Genomic DNA, 14744 nt, shown 5'->3' with positions numbered 1-14744 from the left:
AAAGTCGAAACCCAGTAAGTTAGGGTACGATCTTTTGAATTCTTTAAATACCGAACATTGCCTTATTTAAAATTTCAAATGAAATGTAATAAATAAATGAAATGTATTTTTATAAAATAAATAACTCGATAACATAAGGAATAAAACATGTGGCAATAACATCTCAGGAATAATCTAAAATAATATGAAAATGCAAAGGAACAACTTAGAATACATGCAATAACAACACATTATATATTATGAAAATACCACCATTTATGTCCAAGGGTCAATGCATAAGAAACCAATTTTAAAAGAAGTTTCAAGTAAATCACCTAAATAAAATATAACAAGTTTTTTTTAAAATAAAATAAAATAAATAATAGGAAAAAGAAAATTTGAAAATATAACTATATGAACTATAAGGAAATTTTAAATAGTAATGTACAAATGAAATTAAAAAATATTCTAAAGTAAATAATTTGAACGAAGCTTGAATTGTATCAAAATAAAAAATAAGAAAAATAATAATATATATGTAGCGTAACTGAAATTCCAAAATAAATAATAGGCATAAATGATTAAAAGTAAATAATACACAAAGTAATATATACACAGGAAAAGCTTAATATAAATAATACATATAGTAGTAATAATAATATAAAGGTATTTCATATAAACAGGTATGCACGTGGAAAAAAAATAATCACAAAAGTATGAAATCAAAATAATATGTTGAAACATATTTATTCTAAGAAGAATAACTGAAACTTAGTTGAGAGAAAAAAACAAAATCCAAGGGATAACTTACAAATAAAACAAATTATTAAAACGTAATTTTGGGCTAAAATTAATTGCGTATAAATGTTCGAGGTCTAAAATTAAAAATGTCCCAAATCTTAAAATACTGTGCTAATGAGGCAAATTGAAATAGCGCACAGATTGCAAGGCCAATTTAAAATAATTTAAAAAAAAGTTAAATATAGCCTGATTGAAGGCTAGCGCAAAGGAGGGGACCAATTGCGCAAAGGAGGGGACCAATTGCGCAAATTACCCAATTAAAGATAAAATGCACATGGTCCCAAGCAAAAAAGCGTGCTGATCCCACTCCCCCATGCTACTTTATTTTATTATTAATTAAAACCATACTTTATCTCCTTTTTTTTCATTAAAAAACCCTTTTTTAAAAAAAAAAGTTAAAACACCACCCTGCATTCATTTTTCAAAACAGAGAGAAGGCTCTCAACCCCCCTCTCATCTTGCGATTCACTCCCAAATTCCGACAGATTACCACCGCCGACTTCGCCATCAGCGACCCTCATGCATGGCGGCCGGAGCCCCTTTTCCAGGCGAAGAAAGGTACCTCCTTCCTTTTTTATTTCACGAAATATGTGTATATATATATATATAAAAGATTCAAAAGTTGGCCGACAGTCAAGCATAGGGATGATGGCTAGGTTTTTTTTAGTCTTCTTCTTTCCTTTTTTTTAATTGCTATGGGCTAGTGTTAAAGGGTTTTGGACTGTTGGGTTTTTAGATGTTGGGCTTTTAGCCCGGGCAAAATTTGGGCTGTACATTCATATATTATTATTTCATATTGTCTATTAGTCTTTTGTGTTGCTATTTAATTTTATTTATCTATGTTTGATAACTTGTTATAGTTTTCTTCTGATTTGTTTCTTTAAGTAGCTACACTTTTAGTTTTCATATTTTTTATTATTATTTTTGGATGTGAGCTCATTACTATTGTGTATATGTTAATTTTTTTATACCATTTTCATCCATTAATAGAGTTCGTTATCCATGTATATTGTTCTATGTTTATAATTTCGCCCTTCATTCATAAGTGTCACATTATCATTCTCAACTTATTGGTCTAAAATAAATTATTCCATTTTATTTCAAGTTAAATTAATGCGTTTTGAGCCGGCTTTATAATTATTTATTTGAAAATTTCCCAAAACAAAAGGCAATGTTTGATGTTTGGAAATTCGAGAAATCGTGCCCTAACGTGTTGGGTTTCGATCCTCCGTTTTTCAAATAATCAAGTATCCCTTTAAAGATTTCGCTCTTGTTTTCTAAATTTCAAACAATGCAATATTTCGTGTTTGGAGATTTCGAGAAATCGTGCCCTACGTGCTGGGTTTCGATTTATCGTTTGACCAAATAATCGAATATCCTTTTAAAATTAAAATGCATGAGTTTTGAAAATCAAAAGACAAGCTTATTCTCGATAATTTAGAATGTCGTGTCCTAACGTGTTGGATGTAACATTTTATTACTTCGGGACGAGAAGGTCTTTAACATCTGCTTCGATTTATCTAAATATCTTTGCAAAAATAACATTAATAAAAAGGGGAATCGTATTCTAAATTCTTTTCAAGTTTCAAATTTTGACATTAAGACATTAATTAATCAAATTGGTACCAATTTTGGGCGTTACGAGGGTGCTAATCCTTCCTCGCACGTAACCGACTCCCGGACCCGTTCTCTCAAGTTTCGTAGACCAAAAACACCGTTTTAGTAAACTAAAATGTTTTATTAAAACAAAGGTGATCCGATCACACCTAATAAAGATCGGTGGTGACTCCTCATATTCGTTTTTTTGGTTTTTAAAACAAAGTCGATTCCCATTTTTCTTCGCGACAAAAAAATGGTTTCAACAAAAGCTTGTAGAACCCAAAGTTCCAGAGCTACTCGAACCAGAATTTCCTAAATTATCAAAATTGGAAACTCGAAACACCTAAACAAGAACTTCCCTAATTTACTCATGACACTACCTTTGTTTTCCTTCCATATCAAACATATGGTTTTTCGTTTTTCTTTTTAGGAGTGTGTTGATTAGTATATTTGAGTTCATTTGATGATTTACTTACGGATCAGACTATTCATGAATGCTTGTTTGAGTGATTTTATTGTTATCATCTATATATAAAGTTTGGTTTTGACAAATTTCCTAATACAAGAAAGACAAATATGTCGGTCAATTAACATCAGTAGTAACAATAATTGTGTACAAAGAAGGTAACATTGGCATCCAAATCATAATTATATATATCAAAGCTTACTTTTCATATATACATAAATACACACATATATATGCGCACCTTATACATGCTTGTTAAGGTCATTTAAAGGAAAACATGAAACAAGAATATATATGTGTATACATACATATATATATAGGCAACTTGTTTAATATGATGCAATATAAGATGAAGCACATGGTTTTAGGCTACATCTGTTTCTGTATCTTGCTTCTGCTTCTTCACCTTGCTATTCTCATGGAACTCACCATAGAAGTAATTCAAAGATCCCCAAAGTGATAAAACAAGAGATATGGCTTTTTCAACTTGGAACTTTTCATGGTACAACACCACAGCTAAAGATTCCGTCACTGGAAGCAGAGTCGCGATTAGTATACCAGACAGTAACGACGAGGCTGAGAAAATCACACCCACAGCTCCCATGAAGAACAACTGCCATAAGATTGCGTTCAACACGAGCACCACGTAGTATGTCGATTGTCCAAGCGTATACTCACTTGCCTCTCTTGGAATTGCCTACATAAGCAAGAAATCATTCGGTTAAAACCTGGACTGAAATACCAGAACTAAAGGGGAATGGGGAAGGAGAGATGACCTTGAAGTCTCCGTGAAAGAGCATCCCAATGCAACAGAAAACAGTAGCCGAAAATGACATAACCATCTGTGACTCCATAACCAAAGAGTAAGTAATGGTCTGCTTTGCTTTCTTGTATGTTAACTCGATGGCCGGCAACACAAACCCGTAGAGCGCCGAAGCTGCAAGTGTCATGAAAAACCCGAGGAAATACTGTAGCTTGGATTCATTAGCAGGGCGATCTGAACTCGTATGAAGTGCCAGAACAACCGCTGCGAGTGTCAACAAAAAGACCGAGTTGATCGTAAAAGGTGTAAACTTCGGCTTCACCAATATAAACGCAAACGTAGCAGTGAAAGCCAGTTGAGTCGAAATTATCAAAGCCGAGGTAGATATAGGGAGGCGAGCGACACCGTAAGCATACAAAAAGTCATCAACCCCAGTAAGAACACCAAGAACAATACTAGCCAGCAAAACAGGAGTTTTTATCAAGACAAGCTTGGTTCCCGGACCTTCTTTTCGTCGACGATACAAGTATGATACCACGAGGGGCAACATCATAAACGGCCAACCGGCGGTTTCTAAGCAGCTCGATATCCACACACCCTTACCACCTTTCAAGAAATATAGCCTCATTAAAAGAGGACCACCAACATTTCCTAAGCCCAACATTGCGCAGTTCAACAGAAGTAACATTCTTTTTAGCCCTTTGCTCATCTTCTCCTCCATCTTCAAACCAATTTTCCATGTTCCACAATATGCAAAACGATTTCGTCGGTTTCAACTTAAAACCAGGGTCATAAGCAAGAATAACAAAACAAACCAGGGTTTCATACCATTTTAAGCATTAAACTAAGACCCTTTAACAACAATATCAAATTTGTACCATTAATTAGTATAATCACCATGAAAAAGAACACCTAATCCATATCAACCACCCATAACATGCATTATTATCATAAATTAAGCAGTCATCTTCTTAAAATTAAATGGGAATTTGTCTGCAAGCTAATTCATTAGAGTTAATAACGTACAAATAATCACAAGCAAACAAAGAAATGCCTAAGAGAAGCAGATTTTACCTTAAACCCAGTCAATTATGGAGCTTAAACTGACCAAAAAAACACCCAAAAACCTGCCTTTTTATATAAAGTTAAGGGAATTAAAATGACTGAACTTGATGATGAGGGAGAGAATGTTGTGAAAGAAACCACTAACCTTAAGGGAGAGGACAAAGTTAAAAGCAAAATGGATGGTGCTGAAGCGATATTCGAATACACCCCACCAAGAAATTCCTGTTTTAGTTGAACATGACAAGCAAAAATACAGTTTTTTTTTACAGAGAAAAACAGGGGAAATTTGGGAAAAGAAAAAGAGAAGACCGAAACGGTATTTATATCATGAAAATGAAATGACCCATGATCAGATAGTAGTTCTTTTAGCTGCTTGAAATCTGAAACATAGTGAAAGAGGGTGACACGTTAGTGGTGATTGAGGTACATCGAACTCAGTGAGTGGCAATAAATACCCGTAAATGAACTGAGGATAATTTTGAAGGAGAAAATTTAGGTTTAAAAAGAATGATTTGTTGACTGATAAGCTTAATTTAGTGAAGATAATAATCCAATTATACACATCAAATAATCAAGGAAAATATGAAAGTTATGTTGAAAAGAGTAATCATAATTTAGGTATTATACAAATCAATATGATGCTATGTGACACAAGATAATTTGCATGCCTTGTACCCTTGTATATACTAAACTAAACTACGCTTTATATCACATCATAATCTATGCGATAATTCACCTATATTTGTTATAAATATTCCCTAACAAAAAATTATAAAAATATTCAAAAATTTATAAAAATAATTTTAAAAAAATGAAATAAAATGTATGTAAATTATCATATAAATTACCATGTTTTAATTAATATTTAGTTAAAAAATAATGATCCGATAAATGTATGAAATAGAAACATCATTCTAAAAAATTAAATTTAAATAAAAATTCTAAAATTAAAAATAAAATTATTAATATAATATTAAACTATTAAAAATAAATAATATCACTATTTAATACAATCTTTCCCTACAATAACAGTACATAATCTCAAATCCAAAAATCTCCATCTTTTATCAACTTTACCAGAACTCATTATGATTAAGAAAAAGAATGAATTTCTTTTATATAAAAGAATACACCCACATTACTTTTATATATAAAAAAATTCACTAGACCCACAATAACAATACATCCACATTACTTTTGTCACTGTTTTCAACACGTTCTGTTGACTTTAGCACCCATTACAAATTGTGGGTCATAATGATAAAATGGTACCTAATCCCTGCAAAAATCACATCTGCCTTTGCTTGGTCATTTCTGAACTTAGGTCACCTTTTCCTTTTATAATTGAATCCACTCCATATGTTTTTTCACTTGATTAGTCAAGTGGTTTTATAATGGGAAAGAAGAATCGTCATCAAAAATAAAAGAACACTATACATATTGGAGTTGAACACTGTATGAATCAATTGAAAGAACTCCATTTCCTAGACAAGATTAAAAACTTCAATTCTTCAAGATTTTGCCTTTGTGATATAAGTAAGCAAGGGATCAACCATTCCTATATGTAAGCATGAAAATTCTATGCTAAAAAACAAGAAATGGTGGCAATGTACTCAAGAAATCCAACACTTTTCTACATAAGAAAAGGCACATTTCCATTGATAATCTTCAATCAAGACCTTTGAATGATATGGATATTATGATACAAAGTTCAACATCATCTGTATTAATGAAAGGGTTCTGGTTATTACTTATTACAATATTTTTCTAGTTTTAAGGGTGTAAAAAGGCTTATATAGAACAAACCCTCATCTTGTTGAGAGTTTGCTAGACATCGTAAGATGTCTCACCTGAAAGTAGACACCGGCAGTGGCGGCGGTGACTCACCAATCAAAAGCTTCTCAAAGGAGGATTCCGGTTACGGTTTGAGATTGGCAAAGAGAATTTCCCATTGCAAGAAAATGATCTCTTCATGAAAATTGGCCTAATTTGCAAAGATCTTCTACCTATGGACGAATTGCGCATTAGTCTCAATAAACCTTGATTTCCTGAACCTCTCCTTGGCACAATTCTCAAGCTTGATTCTTTCCCTTTACCCAATTCATTATCTAAATTGCTTCCATTAGACCCTTCTGCTACACCATTGTTAGCAAGTGCTTGGCTGATCTGTGAAGCTGCCATGGAATCCAAAGAAACTGATCTTCTTACAGGCTGAAGAACCCCATCTTCATCCTCTGTATTTCTCTCATCTTCCTCATATGGTCTATGCCTCATTTCACTTGTTACACTTCCTGTTTCTCCTTCAGATTCTTCATTATCTACTATAATTGCAACTTGGGTTCCTTCAGTAACTTCATTATTTACCCCAGATGATGATGATGGTCCTTTATCAGCCATGTTTGAAACAATGGGTGCTCGGCACATAGGACAATTGGTATGGGACCTAAGCCAAGTATCAATACAAGAGATGTGAAAAGCATGGCTACATTTAGGCAACAGCCTTAAAGTCTCACCTTCTTCGAACTCGTTTAAACAAACAGAGCACTCCGTTCCTTCAACAAGACCCTCACCTTTCACGTACTTAAAAACAGCAATGGAATCAATGATCGACGGTTGTAAACCAACGGTGTTGATATACCATACATGATGATCAACGACCGGACCATGATCTTCATCGAGAAACTCATCATGGGTTTCAGTCGTTTCATTCGATCTTCTTCCCCTAACAAGGGATCGGCGTCGATAATACCTGACGTAGTAAACGTACAAACAGAGGATCAAAAACGAAACCGCAAGTACTGTGAAAATTATTATCAAATACTTGGTGCGCAACGCTGAATGATGATGAGCGATAGAACCATCATCCTGGAAACAGGATAGTGAAGCACAACGGTCGTCACAACCATCATCATCATCATGATCATCACAGTTTTTTGCTGAGACTTCAATGCTTGAATCATTATATCCCAAATTTCTGAAATGAATTCGAAAACCCATATCGGGGGAATCAAATCATAGATGGAACATTAAAGCAAAAAAGAAGAAAAAACCAGGAAAGAGTAGATCAAAATGATTGGGTGTAGGGGGGAAATGAAGAAATTGAAGTAAGGGAAACGATTGGAAGGAAGTGTCTGAATAAAAGATAAACACGACTCTTTCCTTTTTTGTGGTTTGATATTATTTTCTGCATTGGATTCTTGACTTTTCTTATAATGTCGGCTTAACACAGTTGACTGAGTACTTGAGGCAGAATTAAGTACAGGAATTTTTTAGGTTAAATTTGCTTCAACTCCCTGTACTTTTCACATATTTATAATTTAGTCATTCCAATTTTTTTTTCATGGATTTAGTTCTTTTATTTATTTTTTTTTGAATTTAAAAATGTAAATCCAATTGTAAGCGTAATTACAATGATTATCTAAATATAACGTAAATATATAATTATAGATACTTATATCCAAATTTAATTATGAGGAATTTTTAAAAGGGACTTTAAAGCAATTAATGGTTTGAAAAGGAACAAAGCACATGGTTTGCAATTTGGTGCTTATGCTTGGAGAATAGGAAGGAGCAGTCAGTGGAGCTTTTTGCCTTTTAAGCATAGTTTGAATATGTTTTAAATTTGGCCTTTTATCAACTTTCGTTTGCAATTTGAAACTAAAAATGGGGAAGAAATCAAATCAGTCCCACAAGATATTGAAATTAGCAAGTTTGCCCCCAAAAAAATGGTTAAAAAAAACAGCTGGCCAAGCATATAAATTAATTAATTCAGCTAATAGATTTGGTGTGAAAATAAATTGGTAATTAATGTCAATGTTTAGTGGGTCAATATCTGTCCTATGGAATCAAAATTCCCACCCTGATTTTTAGAGTTGACTTAATTTTATATAATTTTTTAAAAAATTGAATAATAATAAGGATAAATATCAAAATTATACATAAATTTTAATCTAATGTATAATTTGATATATAAATTTTAATTTGGTACAATTACAAGTTAAATTTCATATACAAAATAGTACAGAATTAAATTTTATGTATAACATTACATATTAAATTAAAGTTCATATATAATTTTGATATTTATTCTTAACATTGATGAGGAGGAAGAGGAGGCGGCTTAAGCATTCGGGGAGCCCCTAAACTTTTTTCGAAAAGATTAATTAAACCTTCAAAAAAAACATCAAGTTGAGCCTTTAAGTGTTAGAATTATCATTAAGCCCTTTGATCGTTAATGTTAACGGTTAACCATTAAATTGAAATGGTTATTTTTTTTAAAGTTATTTTTATACCATTCTAATTTGTGTCACGCATTTTTTCAAATGTTAAAAAAATTAAAATTATAAAGAATCATACAAATTTATAAAAATTAATTAAAAATTAAAAAAAATAGAAATATAGAAAATTACAAATAATAGAAAATTACAAAAAATAGATATTATTATAAATATTATAAAATAAATTAAAAATACACAAAAAAATTATAAAACCCAATATTTTCCCATTTTCACACTAACCATCATTAATAATAGACACCTATTACAATTTTTATAAAAAAAAAAGTTTTGATCCCTGAAACCCTCTATTTGAGAAAACTCTAATTCATCCATCCCTCCACCATTGTTTTGTCGGTTTTTGTTGTGTTCGTAACCTACAGACCTCAAAGTTTGCACCATTTTGCTCATCTTTGCATCATTCATCGGTGTTCTCCTTCCCACTATTGTTCATATCCGTTAACCGTCACAATATCATCGATGACAATATTATCCTGAACAAGGATAGTGCCAACAATTTCAACTCAATTTTTATTATTTTTATATTAATTGTAATAATTGTATGCTTTTCGATAATTTTTTAATAATTTTAAAGAAAATTTTTCATTTTCACCGTGTGGCAACGATCACAATCTTGTCACGATAGATGATAAAAATATAAGAAAATTTGACAAACATTATATTTTAACAGTTAATTATTAAAGTTAACAGTCAGAGGCTTAATTAATGGGAATTCTAATGTTTTAGAATTCAGTTAAATGCATCGTTTAAGAATTCTAACTTTTAAAAACTTAATATTAATTTTGATTATTTAAAAACATAATTTAATAAAAAAAAGTCTTTCAAATATTTTACTTTAATAGTTAACAATATTTTAACTTATAAATGATACAAATTAATAAATTAAACTAAAATTTCTATTTAATGAAATAAAAACTTGAAAAATAGAAATACTTATATCATATTAAATTTATTTTTGAAAAACAACCATAGTATATTGATTAACTTATTATTGCTAAATATTAAAGTAAAATATAAAAAATTATTTTTATTAAATTTTGTTTTCAATTTATTTTAAATTAAAATTGATTAGTAAAATAAAGATTTAACTTTAATAATGAAATTATTTTAATAGAATTGACCAATTTGCTCTTTGATCCAACTTTATAAAATCTAATTTACTTTTTTTTGAATAAACAAGATAAAATATAATTTGACTCATAGTAAAAGAGATGCCATGATAATTTTACCGCAATCGACTTTGAGTTAATGGACTTATATTTATATTCGTTTGCTTATTTAAGATTTGTTTGCATTTGTTTGTATTTGTTAAAATGATTTTTGTATTCATTTATTTAAAATTGTGTTCATGATGGTCGTTCGTTTGAGTTAAATGAACCTTTTTTTTGTGAATATTAAATGAAGCACTAAACAAACATGCTCACTAACACATTCATAAACATATAATGAAATATGTTCACAATGTTCCTAAATAATAAACAAACAAACAAAAAATAAAAAAAAATAATTATATACTTCTTAGATATAAAATAATTAGATGTAAATAAATAAATAAATAAAATAAGTACACAAATTATAATAATAATCAAATAATAAATGAGCTTTAAATGATTTTTTAAATAAGTTTTAAACAAACCTAAACTAAAGTAGCTTTGTATGTATTCACTTAGTTTAATAAATGAGTATCAAAATTTTGTTTATACTCTTTTTATTTAGCTTAGTAAATAAATAAAAACTGAACTCTACTCTTCATTTATCGTTTTGTTTATGTACAACTTTACTTCGTACTCTCAATAATGCCTCTAGATATATTTCAGATATTAATCTAGTTGTGCTATAATAGTAATACTAAAAGTAAATTACATCCAAGTCGCTATGTTATTAGTAATCTAGTTGTGCCATAATAGTAATATTAAAGATAAACTATATCCAAAGTCGTTATATTATTAATAAGTTTGTATTTTAATTATTTAATTTCTAAAAATTACAAAATAATTGCTATATACCAAAAGACTTCATTTATTTATATAAAATTGAATTTGGAACATGATTCAAAAGCTTAACAACTGATCAAGTTTTATTTATTTATTTATTTGCCTTAATTTACATTATATGAAAAAGAAAAAGGAATAGATGGTTCATCCCCAATATTAAATAAGAAATTGCATAAATTTTAATATTAAATGTTAAGCATAAATCTTTGCATTTTTAACCAATTTCATACATGATGTCCTATTCATACAATTATCATGTAATAAGGTGATCATGTCGGAATGTTACCAGCATTGAAAGCCAAGTCGGAAGTGACTGGATCCTAAGATTCAGACACAGCATCCACTGCCGAAGTTGTGTTACCATTGCCGCCAATGATAACACTATTCATACTGCTAGTGAAGTCGTATACATGGCCCATTTTAGCTCGTTTGGTCGCCAAGTACCGCTTGTTGTCCTTTGTAATAGGTGATAGTAGTGGAACCCGACCTGCAATTGCTAATCCGTAACCCTTAAGTCCACTGTATTTAGCAGGATTGTTCGTCATAAGCTTCATTGTTCGCACACCCAGATCCCTAAGTATCTGAAAGAAAGAATCGAAGGTTAGAGTTAGACAAACTTCGTTGTAAAGTACAAAGGAAACAGAAAGATGAACCAGTCATTTGGGGAAAGCTAAAGCCTTTAAGCAAGCCGCGATCCTTTACACGAATGTAAGATATGGGTATTTCAAGAGAAATGGAAAGACGGAGCTACTCGGAGTGGAAAATTATTACCAATGTACCAACAAATGAACCTTAGGAATGTAACTGAATTATGAATTAATTTAGCAATGTTTCGAAGAGGAATACCTGTGCACCAATGCCGTATTCTCTAGAATCAACAGGCAACCCAAGCTCAACATTTGCTTCTACTGTATCACGACCAGCATCCTGCAAAGTATAGGCACGAAGCTTGTGGCCTAAACCAATGCCCCTGCCTTCATGTCCCCGCAGGTATACTAAAACACCCCGACCAGCCTCCTCAATCTGCCTCATTGCAAGGCTAAGCTGATTCCCACAGTCACATCTAGCTGATCCAAATATGTCTCCCGTGAGGCATTCAGAGTGAACCCTCACGAGAATATCTTGTCCATCTCCGATCTCACCCTGTTTGAACCGTAGAAAAGAATCATACCATTTTCTTCATCATAAATGCTTTTAATCCAATAAAATTAGTCCAAATGAATTATACGGAATGGCACAACCCTCGATAATTATGGAAAAACAATAGAAGTGTCCTTAAAATAAATCAAAACATTTCCGGCTTAATTAACCACAATACAAATACAAATATAGAAAGAGAGAGTTCGTAACGAATATTACGGTAAATCAGATATGTAAGAAACTGAAACTAGCAATAAGAATTCCGACTTATCTTCACCTTAACCATTGCAATATGTTCAATCCCATCTATTTGTGACCTGTAACAATAAGCAGTGAATGGCCCCCACATTGTCGGTATCAGCGCATCACCGGCATGATCGACTAATTTATCCCTCTTTCTCCGATACCTGTCAATCATAAGCAGCATTACTAGTTTACTTCATTGAGGTAACTTAATCACAGGATCCGTGAAAAATAAGTCGAAAGGAAATCTCTCTGCATATGATAGTCATTAGTTTACCTAATTAAATCAGCAATGGATACAATTTTCAAGTTCTCCCGTTCAGCAAATTGACGAAGCTTCGGCAATCGAGCCATGGATCCATCATCATCTACGATCTCACAGAGAATCGCAACAGGGTCCAGTCCGGCTAGCATTGCAAGATCAACTGAAGCTTCGGTATGACCAGCTCTTTTTAGAACACCACCTTCTCTGTACTTCAGTGGGAAAATGTGACCTGGGCGGTTGAAATCCTCGGGTTTGGAATCTTTAGAAGCTAGGGCCAATATCGTCGTTGCTCTATCATGTGCTGACACACCAGTTGTAGTGCCATGTTTTGCATCCTGCAAATCAGTTTTCATTCAACACAAAAGCAGAGAATCATTGGAAATTTTGACCCGTAATCATACTTTGTTCAAACTATCATAAAATATTTCTCCAAAATTCCTATTTTAAGCTTATCAACATCATAAATACAAACTTTTTTTTCCAAAATAATCCATTGTATCAGGTTTATGAATATCAGACAAAACAACATACCACCGTAACCGTGAATGCAGTACAGAGTTTCTCTTCATTTTCCCTTTGGTTCACCATTAAAGGAAGATTCAACCTCTCTAGATCCTCCTCTTTCATGCTCACACAAACGATCCCGGTTCCATGCTTCACGATAAATGCCATAGCTTCAGGTGTCACCAACTGTGCTGCCATTATAAGATCTCCTTCGTTTTCTCTATCCTCATCGTCTACAACCACTACCATCTGTAAAAGTTAATTTCTGGTTACTAAAAGTTAAACTAGAGCTCAATGGAACAAAAAAAGCATCCTACAGAGAAAAAAAACTAACCTTCCCTTGGCGAATATCCTCGATTGCCTCAGGAATGGAAGCAAAACCTTCAGTCGCGCGGTCCAAATTGAATTCATCGTTATCAACGGGAAAACCGTTACTTATAGAAACAGCATCTGCAGCAACATTTCGAAACATTATGTCATCTTGTTATGCTTCAATCCTAACTGATTTATAACTAAAGAAATTACCATTTGTGGAGACAACATTTTTGCCTTCTCCCGATTGAACTGCAGCTCTAGTTTTGCCAACACTTTTAATAACGGACGACAATCTACCACCGAAACGCACAAAGGCTAAACCGGATGCGTAGCCATTTGCGAAGACTAGATTTTTTCTGTGTAGTTCATTAAAGGATTGGAAGCTTTTTGATGCCCTACGCAGAAATTCATACAATCAAACGGTACTGTGTAATAAAAAAACCTCCCATTTCCTAGCATTTAATTTGACAATAAACAAAACCCTTAAATATATATAAAATTTATGTGTAATGTTTTGATAATTTGCTTATGAAATTAATCAAATGTGAAAATAGAAACATAAACAAACAAGCCTATATAGTATTTGCATCTAATTCTAGCTTTTTCTATTCAACCAAACACAAACCACATTTCATCATTCGAAATTTTTTTAAAAACAAATTAAATAAAACCGCCATATTGCTTACCAGCCAAGGCGTAACTTTGGGTCATTGAATCTTAAGTAAACCACAGCGTTTATATAAGATAGAAACGGAACCATTGATCGTTAAAACTATATACATTAGAAGTTAGAAAGTCATGAAGGAAAATCGAATTGTACACGAAAAGCGAAAAACAAAGAAAACCCAAACGAAAATTCAGTTAAACGAAAGGATCCCATTAAAGAAAAAGAGAAGAAAAAGGTTACCGAGGACGAGAAAGTGATGCAGTTGAAGAAGGAGAAGAAACGTTCAAAGAAGCCATGAACAGTCAGAGAAGACGCTGGAAATTCCTAATATGTGGGAATTTGATGTTGCAATTGTAAATTTGAAAAAGGCAGAGGAAGCGAAATGAAAGGATAGTGGAGACGACGACGGATGAGATATACATATCACCCGCGGGTGAGCTACCAACAGCACTTCGGTCTGGTAGGTTTTTATTTATTTTATTTTTCACATTTTTAGTTGATAAAATATTGGAGAAAATATGTTAAAAACAAATTTCTGGTTTTTTTACAGAAATGATATAAAATAAATAAATAATTATAAAAATAGAACCCGTAAAATATTATTTATGAAATTCTCATCCGCGCCACCGCACTTTCCCTCAATCATTC

At 32.1% G+C, this 14744-nt stretch overlaps 3 protein-coding genes across 6 annotated transcripts; all 3 read right to left on the bottom strand.

Annotated features, from left to right (window-relative positions):
- Positions 1-3009: 3009 nt before the first annotated feature.
- LOC107949146 (purine permease 1) lies at positions 3010-5261 on the bottom strand. 4 transcript variants are annotated; one of them, XM_016883876.2, is made up of 4 exons: positions 4819-5179; positions 4683-4739; positions 3622-4329; positions 3010-3542 (listed from the first exon to the last, which is right to left on the bottom strand). In XM_016883876.2, exons 3-4 carry the CDS (start codon positions 4327-4329, stop codon positions 3210-3212), a joined length of 1041 nt encoding a protein of 346 aa, XP_016739365.1. In that variant the 5' UTR covers positions 4683-4739; positions 4819-5179; the 3' UTR covers positions 3010-3209. The 4 variants fall into 4 exon arrangements, with proteins under 4 accessions (XP_016739365.1, XP_016739366.1, XP_016739364.1 ...); XM_016883877.2 differs by having other exon boundaries at positions 4683-4735; XM_016883875.2 differs by lacking the exon at positions 4683-4739 and having other exon boundaries at positions 4819-5261.
- A 1050-nt stretch (positions 5262-6311) lies between these two features.
- Positions 6312-7892, bottom strand: LOC107949145 (E3 ubiquitin-protein ligase RING1). Its single transcript, XM_016883874.2, has one exon. The coding sequence runs from the start codon at positions 7668-7670 to the stop codon at positions 6564-6566; it is 1107 nt and encodes a 368-aa protein (XP_016739363.1). The 5' UTR covers positions 7671-7892; the 3' UTR covers positions 6312-6563.
- Positions 7893-11118: 3226 nt separating this feature from the next.
- LOC107949144 (bifunctional riboflavin biosynthesis protein RIBA 1, chloroplastic) lies at positions 11119-14744 on the bottom strand. Its single transcript, XM_016883873.2, has 8 exons — positions 14337-14744; positions 13640-13824; positions 13449-13564; positions 13142-13363; positions 12623-12945; positions 12380-12509; positions 11809-12105; positions 11119-11543 (listed from the first exon to the last, which is right to left on the bottom strand). The coding sequence occupies exons 1-8, from the start codon at positions 14390-14392 to the stop codon at positions 11283-11285; spliced, it is 1590 nt and encodes a 529-aa protein (XP_016739362.1). The 5' UTR covers positions 14393-14744; the 3' UTR covers positions 11119-11282.

The sequence above is a fragment of the Gossypium hirsutum genome, chromosome A04 (assembly GCF_007990345.1).
Source record: "Gossypium hirsutum isolate 1008001.06 chromosome A04, Gossypium_hirsutum_v2.1, whole genome shotgun sequence".
Taxonomy (NCBI): Eukaryota; Viridiplantae; Streptophyta; class Magnoliopsida; order Malvales; family Malvaceae; genus Gossypium; species Gossypium hirsutum.
This window is presented reverse-complemented; position numbering and strand designations above follow the sequence as displayed.

Excerpts from the sequence above, each read along its gene's own strand:
- LOC107949146 (XM_016883875.2), bottom strand. The coding sequence starts at position 4,329 with ATGGAGGAGAAGATGAGCAAAGGGCTAAAAAGAATGTTACTTCTGTTG. Across the intron at positions 3,543-3,621 it reads TCTTTCACGGAGACTTCAAG|GCAATTCCAAGAGAGGCAAG; the intron begins GTCATCTCTCCT and ends TTGCTTATGTAG.
- LOC107949145 (XM_016883874.2), bottom strand. The coding sequence starts at position 7,670 with ATGGGTTTTCGAATTCATTTCAGAAATTTGGGATATAATGATTCAAGC.
- LOC107949144 (XM_016883873.2), bottom strand. The coding sequence starts at position 14,392 with ATGGCTTCTTTGAACGTTTCTTCTCCTTCTTCAACTGCATCACTTTCT. Across the intron at positions 12,510-12,622 it reads TCCATTGCTGATTTAATTAG|GTATCGGAGAAAGAGGGATA; the intron begins GTAAACTAATGA and ends TATGATTGACAG. Across the intron at positions 11,544-11,808 it reads AATACGGCATTGGTGCACAG|ATACTTAGGGATCTGGGTGT; the intron begins GTATTCCTCTTC and ends TCTTTCTTTCAG.